The sequence below is a fragment of the Ranitomeya imitator genome, chromosome 2, assembly GCF_032444005.1.
Source record: "Ranitomeya imitator isolate aRanImi1 chromosome 2, aRanImi1.pri, whole genome shotgun sequence".
In the NCBI taxonomy this organism is placed as follows: domain Eukaryota; kingdom Metazoa; phylum Chordata; class Amphibia; order Anura; family Dendrobatidae; genus Ranitomeya; species Ranitomeya imitator.
In genome coordinates this window covers 719629841-719649526 of record NC_091283.1, presented here as the reverse complement: position 1 = coordinate 719649526, position 19686 = coordinate 719629841, and the positions used below count along the sequence as shown (strand labels likewise).

At 41.4% G+C, this 19686-nt stretch overlaps 1 protein-coding gene across 1 annotated transcript in view; it reads left to right on the top strand.

Moving 5' to 3' along the window:
• The window catches only part of LOC138666802 (small proline-rich protein 2H-like), a 30326-nt gene extending 14772 nt beyond the window's left edge, over positions 1-15554 (top strand). The window contains exons 3-5 of the mRNA XM_069754976.1: positions 13473-13641; positions 14405-14452; positions 15388-15554. Coding sequence (XP_069611077.1) covers positions 13473-13641; positions 14405-14452; positions 15388-15440 — 270 coding nt within the window. The 3' untranslated portion in view covers positions 15441-15554. The remainder of the gene's footprint in view (positions 1-13472; positions 13642-14404; positions 14453-15387) is intronic.
• Positions 15555-19686: the final 4132 nt, after the last annotated feature.

The following is a 19686-nucleotide window of genomic DNA, read 5'->3' as shown; positions in this document are numbered from 1 at the left end:
GCATGATTGTTTTTTAGTGAAAGCTGGCATTATGATTTGTCACTAAAACTCAGTTTTATCACAAACAATTTGGATTAGCTAATTGGGCCTACTGGCTGCACCGCAAAATTAAGCATAACAATTTTTAATTGGAATTCTGGCTGATTTCTCAATGAAACACAGTTTTATCACAAACTATTTGGATTAACTAATTGGTCCTCCTTCCTGCACCCCAATGATAAGTGGAAATGTGGCCTTCTCATTTGTCAATGAAACACAGTTTTATCACAAACGATTTCAATTAGCAAATGGGGTATACTGAGACTGCAACACAGTAACTGCACAATCTAGTTAGATGCTGGAAGATCGATTTCACACAGGACAGGATCCTATCTAGCTAGCTGACAAAATCACTTGCACAACTAGCAGGGGCGGGTTCTCTGCACTGTGACACTGAGAAAATAGCACCATCAAAATAAGATGTCCGCTTTTTATATGGCCAGGGACATGTGTCTTCAGCAGCCAAGCACAGAAGACCTAGTGTTATGAGTTTGTAGATGGTTTCTGCACCCTGATTTCCTGTCGGAAATAGCACATTAAGTTATTAAAGAAAAAACAATTTAAAAAAAATTAAACTCTGCAGCTCGTCTGACCTAGACACCCCCCCCCCTCATCAACACATCCCCCCTCATCAAACACATCCCCGTCCAATTCGCTTATCATACAGCACCACTATCCTAGCCAAAGTAGTAGCAAAAGCATTAGTGGAAACGTAATGATTTACCGAACTGTGACTGAATTTTGACAACTTTGAGTAAAAATGCTTGTGAAACCGAACACAAATCCAAATGCGCTATGACTATGAGATTGGCAAATGTTTTCCAAATAAGTTCACACATCTCTGAAGGCAAACTCCTGTCATAAATATTTTATCCATATCTTCCCTTGGCAGAATATTAGTATTAGTATACATTTTAGTCCAAACACCTCTCAACTGAAGGTCACACTGTGCACTACATCAAAAGTACAAGGTCAAGAAGTATATAACAGAATTAAATAATAATTCTTTATTCAAAGGTCACAAAACAGATTAAAAAACAGATGCCTCGTGTCAAAGAAGAGGACGCAATCAAACAGATAAGTCAGCACTCTGTATCACTTTAGCATGCAAACATAAAATATGAAAATTGAATTGCATTACTGCACTAGAAATATGAAAAATTGAGAATGCTTAGGGCATAAATTGGCCAATTCATGTGTACCTGGCAGCCACATTAAGGCGAATCAAATATACTAGAAATATGAAAAACTGAGAATGCTTAGCACAAATAAAAACACAATTTTTTTATATTTGTTTGTAGCCTTCTGACTGAGCACTCCGCCCTTTAGCCTTAGGTGTTTTTAAATGCAGCAGGATTCTACCCCTCCACAGAGGTATAGACTTCAGTCCAAGTGAGGATTCACATTAGGTTCCCAAAGAGATGTAGACTGTCTAAGAGAGGATTGGCATTAGATCCTGGCAGCGAGAATCACCTTAACGTGGCTGCCAGGTACACATGAATTGGCCAATTTATGCGCTAAGGTGGAGGGCTACAGTGATAGTTGACTTTGTGGAACTTTCTCCCATCTCCCTACTGCATCTCTGGAGCTCAGCCAAAGTGATCTTGGGGTTCTTCTTTACCTCTCTCACTAAGGTTCTTCTCCCATGATTGCTAATTTTTGCTGGATGGCCAGGTCTAGGAAGACTTCTGGTGATCCCAAACTTGTTCCATTTAAGGATTATGGAGGCCACTGCTATTAGGAACCTTGAGTACTGCAGAAATTCTGTTGCAACCTTGTCAAGATCTGTACCTTGCCACAATTCTGTCTCTGAGCGCCTTGGCCAGTTCCATTGACCTCGTGATTCTCATTTGGTCTGACATGCACTATGAGCTGTGAGGTCTTATATAGACAGGTGTGCGCATTTCCAAACCAAGTCCAATCAGTTTAATTAATGGTATAGAAGATGCAAAGCACAGCCTAGGAGGGAGGTGCACAGTCAATAGGTGCCCAAACCTTGATGTATAGATTACAAGTGACTAGCACACTCCAAGAAATTGTTATGCAAAATAAAGGGGGTTTATTACATACAAAGTCACAAACTTTGCCTTCTTGCGGTGGATACCACGTAGACCCATATCTCCTGTGCGCTGATTGGCGGTTTAGGTTTACAGCCGTATGGTTCCTTTTGGCCTACCTATTTACCGGACCATTATCTGCAACCCTATCTGGTTCAATCTCACCAGAACTATCTAATTGATGCAATATATAGTATTCTACATTGGGGCTCATACAAGCACACAGGTGTACTTAGCACACTGATGAAGGTCAAGAGTTGACCGAAACGTTTGTGACTTTGTATGTAATAAACCCCCTTTATTTTGCATCACAATTTCTTGGAGTGTGCTAGTCACTTGTAATCTATACAATCAGTTTAATTAAACACAGCTAGGCTCCAATGAAAGAGTAGAATTATCTCAAGGAGGATCACAAGGAAATGGATATTCTGTGACTTAAATATGAGTGTCTGCGTAAAGCATCTTGAATACTTATGACATGTGATATTTCAGTTTTTCTTTTTTATTAAATTTGAAAAAACTTCTACATTTCTGTTTTTTTTCAGTCAAGATGGGGTGCAAAGTGTACATTAATGTGAAAAAAATTAACTTTCCTGAATTTGCCAAATGGCTGCAATGAAACAAAGAGTGAAAAATTTAAAGGGTTCTGAATACTTTCTGTACCCACTGTACTTCTGGTTCCTGATCTTCCCCTTCTCCACCCTCCTTCATATATCAATGGCCCCAGTCAGAACATGCTCAGTGAGCTCTAAACCCAACTCCAGGTTTGCAACGCTCCCGAGGGTTGCCAGTTGCACATTTAGATTCATAACCTGGGCTTCCAAACATGTAACTTGCTGACATCAAGCACAGACAAATTCACCCTCAAACGGCTGTTCAAGGCATGCATACATCTCACAAGATGCACACTTGGATCATTGTCCATGGAGCACATACTAAATAGGGATAAAGAGTACAGATAAAAGCCGGAAAAAAGAATGGATGCTAGTAAGGAAAACACCATACTGTGCACTTATGTTAAAGTATGAAATTTTGTTTAAACACTTAAATCACAAGACACTTAATCACATGACCCTATCAAGAAATCCTCCTTTTTTAAAATAAGCTTTAACAGGCCCACTAACAGACAATTTGCCACACAAATTCGACAATTGCAAAATTACCACAAACTATGATATTTTGTCTAATATGCAGTTACCTGCAGCCCTGCACTTGAAATGCATCCCCGCTCTTAAAATGCAGCCCCCACTTTGCTTAGCAGCTTCACTTAAAAGTCCCTGACACATGTAGTTCTCCAACAGACCATTACTAACCCCATATTTAAAACTAAAATACGCACAAAGGAAAAATAGTTCTAAAGGCTGCATGGGTGACTTGCAGTCATGATCACATCATGTGATTGATTGGCAACTGCTTATTGGTCAGTGGTGGCTATATAATGTGTATATGTCTGTGTGTATATAGCTCTGATAAAGATCTGTAAAGATCAAAACGCGTTGCTCGTTTCCCGGTGTGCTCTGGAGAGCTTTACAGCCCTTACTTTTATAAGGGATCAATAAAGAATCAAGTTTTAAATTTAATCGATTGGAGCTGGAACAAAGTTTTTTCCTCTTTCCCTATTGTTTTTTTGTGACATATTGTACTTCATGTTAGTGGTAAATTTCTTTGATATAACTTGCATTTATTTGTGGAAAAACTGAAATTTGGCGAAAAATTGGAAAATTTTGCAATTTTCAAACTAATAAATAACATTTGTTATGTCTACTTTACATCAGCACAATTTTGGAACCAAGGACTTTATTTTGGCTGTGTCTTTACAACTATAGGATTAGTAATGGATAGGTGTCTTAGAGACACTTCTCCATTACTAAACCGTGGGCTTGATGTCACCAGTGACATCAACATCACAACTATTACCCCACTTGCCACTGCTACAGGGCAAGTGGGAAGAGCTGGGCAAAGCGCCAGAATTGGTGCAACTAATAGATACTATAGAAAATTGATTCCAGCTCACTCAGTTGCCCCATGCTCATCTACCTGGGGCCCAAACTCCGGCCTCGCATCAAGGAAAATATAAAAAATTGGAGTCCGGCTTAACAACTCGATTTTTCTTTTCTTTTTCAAAAGAAATTATAGTGCATACACAAGAAAAATGTACATGGTCGACATGATCCAGTCGACACGTTTCGACTGCACTAGGCAGCCCTACTCATGACTCCAAGACTGCCTAGTGCAGCCGAAACGCATCGACTGGGTCATATCGACCATGTACATTTTTCTTCTGTATGCACTATAATATCTTTTGAAAAAGAAAAAGAAAAGGAAAATCCAGTCTTGTTGAGCCAACTCCAATTTTTCCTATCTAATTGATATGCCTTTTCTGGGCAGCTGTGGGCTGCTATTTTAAGGCTGTGGGGCCAATATCCATGGCCCCTTACCAGCCTGAGAATACCAGCCCCCAGCTGTGAGCTTTAGCAAGGCTGGTTGTCAAAAAGTTGGGGATGATGTTTTAAATATATGTTCATACGATTAAAAAAAAAAGTGGGGGACCCCCACACGGTTTTTTAAATTATTTATTTAAATAATTAAAAAATATGGCATGGGGACCCCTCTATTCTTCATATCCAACTTTGCTGAAGCTGACAGCTGAGGATTGCAGCCCCCAGCTGTGAGTTTTTTCTTGCTGGTTATCAAAAATAGGGGGAAACCTATGCCTTTTTTTATTTAATTACAGAATTTATTTACAGCACAGGAGCAGCAGATGAATACTCCCATCCGCCGCTCCTGATGTCACTGTTATTAGCAGCAGCAGGGGTAGGCTGATGGTAGTAATAGTCTCATGATGAGAGCCCTGTAACGCTTCTTTCCTGGCGCCTGTCCTTGTGGTACTGATATGGCACACGCATGCCACAGGTGTGCCACAAGTGTTACACACACGGACAGTGGCATCTCCAGTACCGGAAATATCAGGATGTGTGAAATAGACCTTATAGCGGGTTTTTATATTTGGCTGCTGTCACACGCTAAAAGACAGTTTTTATTGCAAAAAAAAGCTTTTGCATCACCATATTTTGAGAGCTATCATTTTTTTTATATTTTGGCCGACAGAGTCATGTGAGGTCTCATTTTTTGCGGGACGAGTTGACGATTTTATTGGTACCATTTTCAGGCACATGACATATTTTGATTGCTTTTGAGAGGCAGAATGAACAAAAACCAGAAATTCATGAATTTATTTTTAGGGGGGGGTCCTTATACCATTCCATGTGTTGTTAAATTTGATGAGGCAATTTTATTCTTCGGGTCAATGCGATTATAGTAATACCTCATTTATTTTTTTTATATTTTGGTGCTTTTATACAATTAAAACTATTTTATATAAACAGTAATTATTTTTGCATCCCTTTAATCTAAGAGCTATAACTTTTTTATTTTTCCGCTAATGCAACTGTATGGGGGCTTGTTTTTTGTGGGACAAGATGATGTTTTCAGTGGTATCATGGTTATTTACCGTATATACTCGAGTATAAGCCGAGATTTTCAGCCCAAATTTTTGGGCTGAAAGTGCCCCCCTCGGCTTATACTCGAGTCACGGTAGTGGTGGGGTCGGCGGGTGAGGGGGAGAGGGCGCTGAGGTATACTTACCTAGTCCCAGCGATCCTCGCGCTGTCCCTGCCTTCCTCCCCGTCTTCTGTGCTGCAGCATCTTCCCCTCTTCAGCGGTCACGTAGGACCGCTCATTAGAGATATGAATAAGCGGCTCCACCTCCCATAGGGGCGGAGCCGCCTATTCATTTCTCTAATCAGCGGTGCCGGTGACCGCTGACAGGAAGATGCTGCAGCACAGAAGACGGGGAGGAAGGCAGGGACAGCGCGAGGATCGCTGGGACTAGGTAAGTATGTTATATTCACCTGTCCGCGTTCCAGCCGCCGGGCGTCGCTCCATCTTCCCGGCGCCTCCATCTTCCCGGCATCTGCGCTCTGACTGTTCAGGCAGAGGGCGCGATGACGCATATAGTGTGCGCGGCGCCCTCTGCCTGATCAGTCAGAGCAGAGACGCCGGGAAGATGGAGGCGCCGGGACCGGACGCTGGGAGCTGCAATCAAGGGAGGTGAGTATGTGTTTTTTTTTTTTATTGCAGCAGCAGCGGCAGCACAGATTTATGTGCAGCATCTATGGGGGCAGTATGAACGGCACACAGCACTATATGGGGGCAGTATGAACGGCACACAGCACTATATGGGGGCAGTATGAACGGCACACAGCACTATATGGGGGCAGTATGAACGGCACACAGCACTATATGGGGGCAGTATGAACGGCACACAGCACTATATGGGGGCAGTATGAACGGCACACAGCACTATATGGGGGCAGTATGAACGGCACACAGCACTATATGGGGGCAGTATGAACGGCACACAGCACTATATGGGGGCAGTATGAACGGCACACAGCACTATATGGGGGCAGTATGAACGGCACACAGCACTATATGGGGGCAGTATGAACGGCACACAGCACTATATGGGGGCAGTATGAACGGCACACAGCACTATATGGGGGCAGTATGAACGGCACACAGCACTATATGGGGGCAGTATGAACGGCACACAGCACTATATGAGGGCAGTATGAACGGCACACAGCACTATATGAGGCATCGGTGCAGCATCTATGGGGGCAGTATGAATGGCACACAGCACTATATGGGGGCAGTATGAACGGCACGCAGCACTATATGGGGCATCTGTGCAGCATCTATGGGGGCAGTATGAACGGCACACAGCACTATATGGGGCATCTGTGCAGCATCTATGGGGCAATATGAACGGCACACAGCACTATATGGGGCATCTGTGCAGCATCTATGGGGCAGTATGAACGGCACACAGCACTATATGGGGCATCTGTGCAGCATCTATGGGGCAATATGAACGGTGCAGAGCACTATAAGGCACAGCTATGGGGAAATAATGATCTATTTTTATTTTTGAAATTCACCGGTAAATGCTACATTTCCACCCTAGGCTTATACTCGAGTCAATAAGTTTTCCCAGTTTTTTGTGGCAAAATTAGGGGGGTCGGCTTATACTCGGGTCGGCTTATACTCGAGTATATACGGTATATTCGTCTATTTGATCGTGTGTTATTCCATTTTTTTTGGTGGTATGATGATAAAGCATTGTTTTTTGCCTTTTTTATGATGCTCACTAAAGGGGTTAACTAGTGGTATAGTTTTATTGGTCGGGTCGTTGCAGACATGGCAATACCAAATAGGTGTACTTTTATTGTCTAGATTTTTTTCATTAAAATATGTATTTATTGATAGAATAAATATTGAGTTTTTATTATTATTTTTTATTTTTTATATAGTTTTACAATTATTTTAACATTTTTTTTAACTTTTTCTAACTTTTTTACTTTGTCCCACTATGGGACAATCATTTCTTGCAGGCTGATCTCTTCTATGGCATGCAGATGAAGCAGCATCTGCATGCCATATAAGCTGTCAGCGCTGCACTGACAGGGAGACTTGGTGATCATACACTGTGCATGATCACCAAGTTTCCAAGCTCTGGTGACCCAGATGTCGCTATGACGACATCAGGTCACCATGGCAACATCGGGACCCCACGTCACGCCACGAGGTCTCCGATGCAAAGGCAAAGGGGCTGTCAGCCCCTGTGCCAGCTTCCAGAATGCTGCTATCGTGTTCGATCACAGTATTTTGGGGGTTAACGTGCCGGGAGCGGTCTGTGACCACTCCTGGCACCTATTTCCGGGTGCCAGCTGTCAGAATTAGCTAATACCAAGCGGCCATCGGCTGCGATCCCCCCATGATAGCGGCCATTCGTTGAGACATACTATTCCGTTCATGGTCCGAACAGTAAAACAAACTTCTGGGAAAAAGTCTGTGTTCAGAGTTTGGTATCAGACACTGTGTGTCAGGTACAATCCCCAAACTTTGCAGTCTAGGTTCGCTCATCCCTACTGACCACCACTAAACTTTGTGTGCTATTAAAGAAAAGTATTTTTATATACTGAAATGGTTTTAGAGCTATAAACAGTGTTGAATTTTACAAGCTAACATTATGTAACAAAAACCAATACTAATATTATTATTATTATTTAATTATATAGCACCATTAATTCCATGGTGCTGTAGATGAGAAGGAGTTACATCAAAATACAAATATCACTTACAGTAAACAAACTAACAATGACAGACTGGTACAGAGGGGCGGGGACCCTACCCTTTCGCGCTTACATTCTACAGGATTATGGGGAACGAGACTGTAGGTTGGGGGTTTCAGTAGCTCCGATGGTGCTGAGGTGGCCGTGAAGTGATTACAGGTTTTAAGCTTTCTTGAACAGGTGGGTTTTCAGGTTTCTTTTGAAGGATTCAAATGTGGTGAATAACCGGACGTGTTGGGGCACAGAATTCCAGAGGATGGGGGATATTCGGGAGAAGTCTTGGTGGCGATTGGATGAGGAGCGAATAAGTGTGGAGGAGAGAAGGAAGTCTTAGGAGGACCGAAGATTACATAAGGGAAGATATTGAGAGATTAGTTTGGAAATATAAGGAGGAGAAAGTTTATGGATGGCTTTGTAGGTCAGTGTTAGTAGTTTAAACTGGATACGCTGGGAAATTGAGAGCCGGTGAAGGGATTTGCAAAAAGGGGAAGCAGGAGTGTAGCGAGGAGATAGATTAATTAGTCAGTCAGCAGAGTTAAGGACAGACTGGAGGGGTGCAAGAGTGTTAGAAGGTAGGCCACAAAAGAGGATGTTGCAGTAGTCAAGGCGGGAGATGAATAGGGGATGCACAAGCATTTTGGTAGAGTGAGGGTTGAGGAACAGATGGATTCTGGAAGTATTTTTGAGCTGGAGGCGACAGGAAGTGGCGAGAGCTTGGATGTGCAGTTTGAAGGACAGGGCAGAGTCAATTGTTACTCCGAGGCAGTAGATTTTGGGGACAGGGGAAAGTGTGATTTCATTTATTTTGATAGGTAGATCAGGTAGGGAAGATATGATGCAGGAAAGATAATTAGTTCAAATTTGTCACCATCAAGCTTGAGAAAGTGAGAGAATATGAAGAAGAAGGATATGGCTGATAGACACTCTGGGATTCTGGAGAGCAGAGAGGTGACATCTGGGCCAGAGAGGTAGAGCAGAGTTTCATCAGCATATAGATGGTACTAGAAGCCATAAGATATTATGAGTTGTTCCAGGCCAATTGTATAGATTGAGAAGAGTAAGGGGCCTAGGACAGAGCCTTGAGGAATACCAACAGAGAGGGGGCAAGATTAAGAGGTAGTATGGGAGTAGGAAACGCTAAATGTGCAGTTGGTAAGGTATAAGGAGATCCAAGATAGGGCAAGATCTTTGACACAAAGGGAAGAGAGGATCTATGGTAGGAGGCAGTGGTCAACTGTGTTAAAGGCAGAGGACAGGTCTAGAAGAAGGAGTATAAAGAATTGTCTGTTAGCTTTAGCTGTAAGTAAGTCATTAGTAATTTTGGTAAGGGCATTCTCAGTGGAATGGTTGGGACGGAAGCTAGATTGTACGTTGTCGAAGAGAGAGTTATATGCAAAGTGAGAGCAAAGTTCAACATAGACGTGCTGCTTAAGAATATGGGGCAATAGCTGGACATAGCGCTTGGGTCAAGGGATGACTTTTGAGGATAGGTGTAATTGTGGCATGTTTGAAAGTAGAGGGGAAAGTACCAGAAGTTAGTGATAGATTGAAGAGATGGGTTAGGGATGAGATTAGTGTGGTGGTGAGGTTGGGGAGGAGGTGGGATAGGGTCAAGCGCACAAGTCATGAGGTGTGATTTAGAGAGAAGATGAGCAAGCTCCCCTTCAGTGATTTTGGAGAGGGAAGTTGGGGGGTTAGGGAATTGGTCTGGTATACAAGGGGGATGTGGTGATTTGACAACAAAGACTTGCCTTGTTTGGTCGATCTCATTTTTAAAGTGCATGGCACAGTCCTCGGCAACGATTGGGGAACTCGGAGGGGGCAGTGGTGGGTGGAGGAGGGAGTTAAAAGTATTTAACAACTGTTTGGGTTGTGGGATAAAGAAGATACAAGGGATGTAAAATAGGCCTGTTTAGCAGAGGTGAGAGCTGATTTGAATGTGAGTGTTGCTTGTTTGAGTGCAGTGAAATCATCTTGTGAATTGGTTTTCTTCCAACGCTGTTCTGCAATTCTAGATACTTGCCGAAGCTTTTTAGTTGTGTTATTGTGCCAGGGTTGTCTATTGATTTGTCACACTCTGTTGTGCATGACAGGGGCGACTGAGTCAATTGCTAATGCAAGAGGGGCATTGTAGAAACTAGTGGCAGTGTCTGTTTTGTGGAGTGAGGATATTGATGCTAGTGGTAGGATAGTCAGAGAGCATTTGGGTGTCAAGGTGTGCAATGTTTCTGCATGGGTGCGCATGTTGCTGGACATGGGTGACAGCTGAGGAGGATGGGAATGAGAAATTGACTAGATGGTGGTCAGATAGAGGGAGAGGGGAGGTTGTGAAGTTAGATTGGTAGCAGAGATGGGTGAAGACCAGGTCTAATGTATGTCCGTCTTTGTGGGTGGCTGAGGAGGATCACTGAGTAAGTACACCATGTTTGGTGCCAGAGAAAAGAGTGTGGGTGAAGTGGAGGCCACTGTAACATTGTGCAGCAGGGGAGGCTGTGTCAGAGGGCGTCAGCCATGTTTAGGTGATGCCCAGAAAGGAAAGATTATGAGAGGCAAAGAGGTCGTAAATCACGTGGAGTTTATTGCAGATGAGTGGGTATTCCATAGTGATCCAGAGAGAGGGAGCAGGGTGGTGGGCATCAAGGGCACGGATTTGAGGTGGGCAAGATTTTGTGTATTTATATTGGGTTGGGAGCGATAGGAGGGGGAAGTAATGGGAAGTATGAACTGTGGGGGTCCAGGATTGGGTGATATGTCGCCAGCAGTGATGAGAACCAGAGAGAGACAGAGCAGGTGGGAGAAGGAGAGTGGGTGGCTTGTTTTTTGTTTTATTAGGAGAGATCTGAGGTTGAGCAGCAGGTAAGCAGAGGAGGTCAGGTGTGGAGGCAGGAGAGAAGGAGAGATTATTATTTGGTTAGAGGGTGCTGGGGTTTGGGAATAGAGAAGGAGATTGAGGAGTAATGGAGCCAAAACTGTTAGAGCGTATGTCATCATGATGAGAGTAAGTGTGGTGGAAAGAGAAAGAAATTTAGTACATTACATTTAGTGGGGCAGCACGGTGGCTCAGTGGTTAGCACTGCAGCCTTGCAGCACTGGAGTCCTGGGTTCAAATCACACCAAGGACAACATCTGCAAAGAGTTTGTATGTTCTCTCCGTGTTTGCGTGGGTTTCCTCCGGGCACTCCGGTTTCCTCCCACATTCCAAAGACATACTGATAGGGAATTTAGATTGTGAGCCCCATCAGGGACAGCAATGATAATATCTGTAAAGCGCTGTGGAATATGTTAGCGCTATATAAAAATAAAGATTATTATTATTAACTGTGTTTAGTCATACATTCTGTCCACTTCTGGCTCATTTATGGCATATTTCTGATGTTATCCTTTTAGAGACAGACCACAGTCTGACAGACCTGTGATTCTGAATTTATAACAGGCTAAAGGTACCATCACACTAAGCGACGCTGCAGCGATACCGACAACGATCCGGATCGCTGCAGCGTCGCTGTCTGGTCGCTGGAGAGCTGTCACACAGACAACTCTCCAGCGACCAACGATGCCGGTAACCAGGGTAAACATCGGGTTACTAAGCGCAGGGCCGCGCTTAGTAACCCGATGTTTACCCTGGTTACCATCGTTAAAGTTAAAAAAACAACCACTAGATACTTACCTACCGCTGTCTGTCCCCGGCGCTGTGCTTCTCTGCTCTGGCTGTGAGCACAGCGGCCGGAAAGCAGAGCGGTGACGTCAGCCAGAGCAGAGAAGCACAGCGCCGGGGACAGACAGCGGTAGGTAAGTATGTAGTGGTTGTTTTTTTTACTTTAACGATGGTAACCAGGGTAAACATTGGGTTACTAAGCGCGGCCCTGCGCTTAGTAACCCGATGTTTACCCTGGTTACCAGCGAAGACATCGCTGAATCGGCGTCATACACGCCGATTCAGCGATGTCAGCGGGAGATCCAGTGACGAAACAAAGTTCTGGACTTTCTTCCCCGACCAGCGATATCACAGCAGGGGCCTGATCGCTGCTGCCTGTCACACTGGACGATATCGCTAGCCAGGACGCTGCAACGTCACGGATCACTAGCGATATCGTCTAGTTTGACGGTACCTTTAGTGCACATGAATTAGGCAAGGTTAGGTGTGATCAGGAGGGAGGGGCAGCAGGGAGACTGATCACAGACACAGGAGGGGATTAATTAGAAGACAGAAGCAAAAATACAAACAGGAAATAGTCAGATCCAAATGGACAGATAAAGCCAACTGTGTGGAATTAAGGTGAGAAAACATGCAGGGGAAAAAAAAAACAGTAATAGCAGCCAGCGGACATACCAGGAATGGCAGACGGATAAAGGGTGAGAAGGATCAGGAAAGCTGGGTGATGGGATTGTGGTTGCAGCCAACGGACATGCCAGGAATAGCAAACGGATACAGGGTGAGAAAGATCAGAAAAGTTGGGTGATGGTGATGGGATTGGGGTTACAGCCAGCGGACATACCTGGAATAGCAGACAGATACAGAGTGAGAAGGATCAGGAAAGTTGGGTGATGGTGATGGGGTTGCAGTCAGTGGACATACCTGAAGATGAAGCAGATTGATTGTCAGATAGTAATAAAGAAGCATAATAATAATAATGAAGCATCTATATCAAGGGGTTATTTTTCTGGCTTATTTCTGCTGTTATCTTTTTAGAGCCATCTTTATAGAGACAAACCACACCCATGGTAATATAACCGTGGTAATAATATAACCCATGTGGAATTAGGAGTAGGTATGCTCCGTGTGTCAGAGAAATACTTTACGTGTTCTTCCTACCCTATCATTTATCTAGTATCTACCTTCTTTACTCATCCTAATATGGTATATTATTCATAGCTCATCACATTATTGCACAGGTGCTCTCAGAATACATGGATTTCTAAATCATTAGCCATAAAAGCACTATATTTATAGATGTTAATGGCATGAGTTGTTCTGTTAGAAACACCCACCCTTCAAGGAAACAATTATTCGGAAATAAAAAAATAAACATTTCATCAGGAAAATCCTGATTTTCTGTCTCGTAAAATCTAAGTTGTTTACGCATGCCTGACGCGACATGCTAATTTCTGTGTATATAAGGAACCTTCTTAAAGCTTCCCTACAACCAACTGCAAATCTTCTCATTTTGTGCTATCCTAGGATCAGAAAGAAAACATGTCTGGAATTAAAGGAGGACCATGCCAACAAAAGTCCCAATGCAAGGACCCATGCCAGAAGCAAAACGTCTGTCAAGATCCATGCCAGAAACAATCCATCTGCCAGGATCCATGCCAAAAGCAGAGCTGCTGCCCAGATCCATGCCAGGACCGTAAGTAATAGAGAGCATTGTTTTCTAATAACATTTCAAGAAGAAATGTGAGTGAGACCAGAAGCTTAGTAGAGTTTATTTCGCTTACTGCTCATTTTGATCTAGAAGGCAGCACATTATAAGCAATTCAACATATAAATTGTTATTCTATGCAGCACAGATATTGATATACATGGGTCACCAATCTATAGGTAGGCTGCCCAAACTACCTGAACACTATTTGTCTCCTACACGTCAGGGATCAAATTGATGACCAAGGAGATTAGATAGAGTACGTGCACACAGAGTATTTTTTATGTGGATTATCTTTTGCTGAAAAATCCATGTTTGAAAAAAATGAGTTAAAAATCTAAGTTTGTAAGTGCATTTTGTGGTTGTTTCAAAAGTTAAATTTGGAGTTTTCATTTCCAAGCCAAAATAGCTCAGTAATCGACATCTTGATTTTCTTTCCAAGTGGAAAAATATCAAATTAAGTTAAACAATATAAATGCAAAATATGTGTGCTTTCGCATTTAAATAAATAGTAAACTTATTCAAAGAATGTTTAAAGTCGAGTTTTTTATGCTGATTTTGTACCAAAAATTCTCCAAATTCCACATTCTAGTGTGTGACCATACCCTTAAGATGTTTTCTTCAATGTAACATTATATTTGCATAAATATGGAACATAATCTGATGACTGAAAATTACATTTTCTCACAGACAAAAATAACTCAACCTGTTATATTAAAGACATTGCATTGACACATATTGTTTCTTTCAGCTTGCAAGCCTGTACAGCAATGCCAGGGCTCCGGTGGTTATCAAAGAGGTATAGAAATTATATTTTCTGTTTCACTAAAAAGCATTAAGTCCTCTTGAGAATGCAGGTTGCAGTTTTAGTCAATGATTTATCTTCTTTTTCTCATTCTTTTACTATTTGTCATATGGTCACTCAAATACAATTTATTTATTTTATTTATATTACTCACTTATTACTCGCTTATTACTCAGCACTTTACAGATATTATAGACGCTGTCCTCATGGGGGCTCACAATCTAAATTCCCTATCAGTATATTTTTGGAATGTGGGAGGAAAACCACCCAAACATGAGAACATACAAACTCCTTGGAGATGTTGTCCTTGGTTGGATTTGAACCCAGGACCCAAGCACTGCAAGGCTGTAGTGTTAACCACTGACCCTCCATGCTGGCCCTGTACTATAATAAGTATTAGTAGGGTACAATTATCATATTTGATATACAGTATGAATCATACTAAAACATTTCTAAATCCAAATATATAGGATTTATCTAAAGCACATATTTTAGTTAATTCTAGTCTTTAATAAGTATTTAAACAGATTGTAGTTTTATTTGATCACATTGGTCTATTATCATACAGTATATATATATATATATATATATATATATATATTATACAACTATTATATATATATATCTTATACAACTATTGCCCCACTTGCCAATCCACCAGGGCAAATGGGAGCAGAGGCTAAGATCCAGAATTTGCGCATCTACGGTAATTATTCTAGCTCTACATTTTCATCATCAAGATGAAATTATAGACTATTAACCAATAAAGATCATACAGACAGTAACTTCCTTGTACAAATAAAACATGTCAAACTTTTACAAACCCATAATTTAAAGTTTCAAGTTATTAAATCTGTTTTATATCACTACAATTTGAAAGTCAGCATGCATTAAATGAATAAAATAAAGAATTTTCTTTTCTTTGACAGATCCTTGCAACCCTTGCCCTAATCCTTGCCAGTCCCAAGGAAAATATTATTAAAAGGACAGCCCTTCAAGAAAATAGAGAAGCAATAACAACGATGCTAAAGCCTTAAATTATATATGTAACTTAATTGTACTGCTTGCTGCTTAAGAGTTAAATAAAAGTTTCCTATTGCATAACTTAGTCTACTTCTTTTCATACAAATAACATAAGACATATCATTAAGTATATTTCTCTATGATAATTCCTATCTATCTTCTGTATTAGGTCATATAGATTCGACAGTGAGAGATATCTTTTCTTTAAGTGCCGCTCTCGCTTTAAAAGTCTTCAGTTGACCAAGTATTAATTTGATGACCTCCATGTAATACAGGAAAGATATATATATATATATATATATATATATATATATATATATATATATATTTGTACCGTGTTAGGCAGTAGATAGAAAAATATTTAAAATTGAGAGTCCTCACTGGTTGACTCTTCAACATTATTTCTATGCTGTGTTGTGCATAAGTATGTGATTCTTCAGATTTTGTATTAGTCTATGCCTGATGGCGTGGCCTAAGTAGTCTCAAAAGCTTGCAATTTGTTACCATTAAAAGGTATCAACCACCGAGGTCTCTCAATTCTAAGTATTTTTCTACCATGTAATATAAATTTGTCAGTCTGCCTGCAGCTTTCTCAAGTAAAATTTCTCGAAAGTCTTGACAAGACAGTTTCAGTTAATCTCAGTTTTAACTCATTATGAAAGTGTTTGGTGAATACTATCAAGATACCAGAATTGGAGACCACATTGATTAAAATTCTCTCTTTTTATTTTTGGGCAAAAGAAGCAGACCATATTTAAGCCACAGCAATAGGATATGCAATAAATGTTTATGAGAGCAATCCTATTGCTTGCTCTATACTTTTCTCTCATAAATATTAATAGAAAGAGCCATACATGCATCGATACCTCTTTTTTCCTGACTTGTACACACCTGGCTCCCACCCCCTTTGCCAAGCAATTGAGAGACTTGCATCTGTACAACATATCTAATCGATATGCCATAAATTTTACAGATGGAGATGCAAGTGTAATTTTGTAACATTTCTTTAAGGGGTTGTATAGAACTCAAAATCCCAAACAGGCTCATTGAATATGGATCAATATAGCTTCTATTAATGAAAACTGGAACTGTTAAAATCACTATGTAATGTGCACCCCCTAGTCATGGCTACAGTATATTGTGATGACTATTGGTTGGGAAGTAGTGATGGGCTGACCTGTGGATGTTTGGGTCCATTAGATCCAGCCAAACATTTAAAAAAATAAAAGTTCGGGTACCAGAACGTTACCCGGACTCGTACTCGAACCCAGACCCCATTCAAATGAATGGATGGCCCGAACATCCAGCATTTCCCACTATATCATCTGTCTGACAGCATGAGAAACACCAGGCTCTGATCGTCAGTAATTTCGTTACCGCCGGTCAGATCACTTTGGTTCCCACACTATCATACAGAAGACAGTGTGTGAGCCAGCAGCTGTGACCAGCAGTAAAAAGGTTACCACCGATCACATGCATTGGCTGATGAGAGTACTACTATCATTATCGTACTAACAATAGCTCATGAAAAAGATTATCATATTTGGTAATATGTAAAATTATGCTATATATTAATATGTCATAGGGACTGCTAATATACATATCTGTATAGGATTAAATTGGGACCGATAGTCAAATGCATTGGGGGGGAGAACAAAAAGCAATCAAGGAGTCCCATATAGAGAGTAAAATTTTATAACATCCTTATTAAATGTTCAAACATGCATGGGAGAATGTGGACAGCATCACATACCAAAACATACACAAAATTATGTGCACAGACCACTCAAGACCTGGAGCTAACATCTCCTATACAATTACAAAATTAACGGTGAAGCATATATTGCAGAGGGGGCTCTCTGATGAAGGACCGCATCCTGTTGGTGTTACTTCCCAGGTACAGTTGTGCTCAAAAGTTTACATACCCTGGCAGAATTTTTGCTTTCTTGGCCTTTTTGCATAGAATATGCATAATAACACCAAAACTTTTTCTTCATTCATGGTTAGTGGTTGGGTGAAGCTATTTATTGTCAAACTACTGTGTTTTCTGTTTTGAAATCATAATGACAACCCAAAACATCCAAATGACCCTGATCAAAAGTTCACACACACCATTTGCTAATGCAATGTATTGCCCCCTCTAACATCAATGACAGCTTGAAGTCTTTTGTGGTAGTTCTGGATGAGGTTCTGTATTTACTCAGATGGCAAAGCTGCCCACTCTTCTTGGCGTCCAGTTCCTGTAAATTCCTGGGCTGTCTAGCGTGAACTGCATGCTTGAAATCTCCCCAAAGTGGCTCAATGATATTGAGGTCAGGAGACTGAGATGGCCACTCCATCATCTTCACTTTGTTCTGTTGTAGCCAATGTAGCCAAGTCGACTTGGCCTTGAGTTATGGATTGTTGTCATGTTGGAATATCCAAGTACATCCCATGCGTAGCTTCCGATACGATACGATACACTTTATTGATCCCGTGGGAAATTATGGTATCACAGCAGCACAACTTAAATCATAAAAATCATAAAGGAATTACATAGTTGACATGACAGTGGAGTTGACAGAAAAACATTACACATTATACATTAGAATAGGACATACACAACAAGTGAACTGAAATGTAGAGAAATAAGTAGACATTCACCTTGGTGGTTTAACCCTAATGTTATTATTGTACATTCCCATGGCAGTTGGCACAAACGATTTCCTATATTTTTCCTTCTTACACCTCAGAAGTATTAGCCGGTTACTGAAGGTGCTCTTCTGTCTCATGAATAGCTCATATAGTGGATGTGCATTATTGTTCATAATTGTCATACACTTTTTCAGAGTTCTTCTCTCCACTACCTCCCCAAAAGAGTCCAGCTTGCAGCCCACAGCAGAATTTCCCTTCTTAATAATCTTATTCAGCTTATTAGCATCAGAGGCCCGCACACTATTGCCCCAGCACGTGATTGCAAAAAAGATGGCACTTGCCACTACAGATTGGTAGAACATTTCTAACATTTTGCTACACACATTAAAAGACCTCAGTTTCCTTAGGAAATACAGTCTGCTCATCCCCTTCTTGTAGACAAACTCTGAGTGGCATATCCAGTCCAGTTTGCTATCCAAATGGACCCCCAAATATTTGTAACTCTCCACCTGCTCTACCTCCTGACCAGCAATAGTGAGGTAGAGCAGGCTGATGATTGCAAATTTGCCTCCAGTATTTGCTGATAACGTGCTGAATTCATCTTTGCTTCAGCGTTGACCAAGTTTCCTGTGCCTTTGTAACTCACACATCATCAGCGATCCACCTGTGCTTTACAGTAGGAATGGTGTTCCTATCTTCATAGGCCTTGTTGACCTCTCTCCTAATGTAACGTTTATGGCTGTGGCTAAAAAGTTCAATTTTGGTCTCATCACTCCAAACTACCTTATTGCAGAAGTTTTGAGGCTTGTCTCTGTGCTGTTTTGAATATTGTAAGCTGGATATTTTGTGGCATTTGTGCAGGAGAGGCTTTCTTCTGGCGACTCTATTCTGCAGCCCATTTTTCTTCAAGTGTATCCTTATTGAGCATCTTGAAACAGAAACACCACTAGTTTTCAGAGAATCCATGTGGATGTTATTTGTGGCTTTTTCTTTGCATCCCGAACATGTTTACTGGCAGTTGTGGATGAAATTTTTGTTGGTCTACCTGACCGTGGTTTTGTTTTTACAGAGCCCCTCATTTTCCATTTGTTAATCACAGTTTGAACGCTGCTAACTGGCATTATCAATTCCTTGGATATATTTTTGTATCCCTTTCCTGTTTTATACAGTTCAACCACCTTTTCCCATTGACAATTCTTTTGCTTTCCCCATGACTCACAATCCAGAAACGTCAGTGGCTGGATGAAAGAGTCTGTTTGGATCCCAGAAACTCACTCGGTTTTTATGCACATGCTGATTAAAAGCAAAAATGTAACAGGTGAGGATGTTACCTGTTGTGAATTCTGTTATCGAGCTCCCTCCTGTGGTCATGAATGGTACTTCGGCGAGTTCTGTCCATGGACTCACTCTGGTGGCTGTGAGTGGAGCTGCTGGTTCTGAGGTTCCTTCCACAGGTGACGTAGGTTATTCTTTGGCTGGCTGCTCTATTTAACTCCACTCAGATCGTTACTCCATGCCAGCTGTCAATGTTCTTGTACTGGTTCAGTTCGCTCTTGGATCTTTCTGGTGAC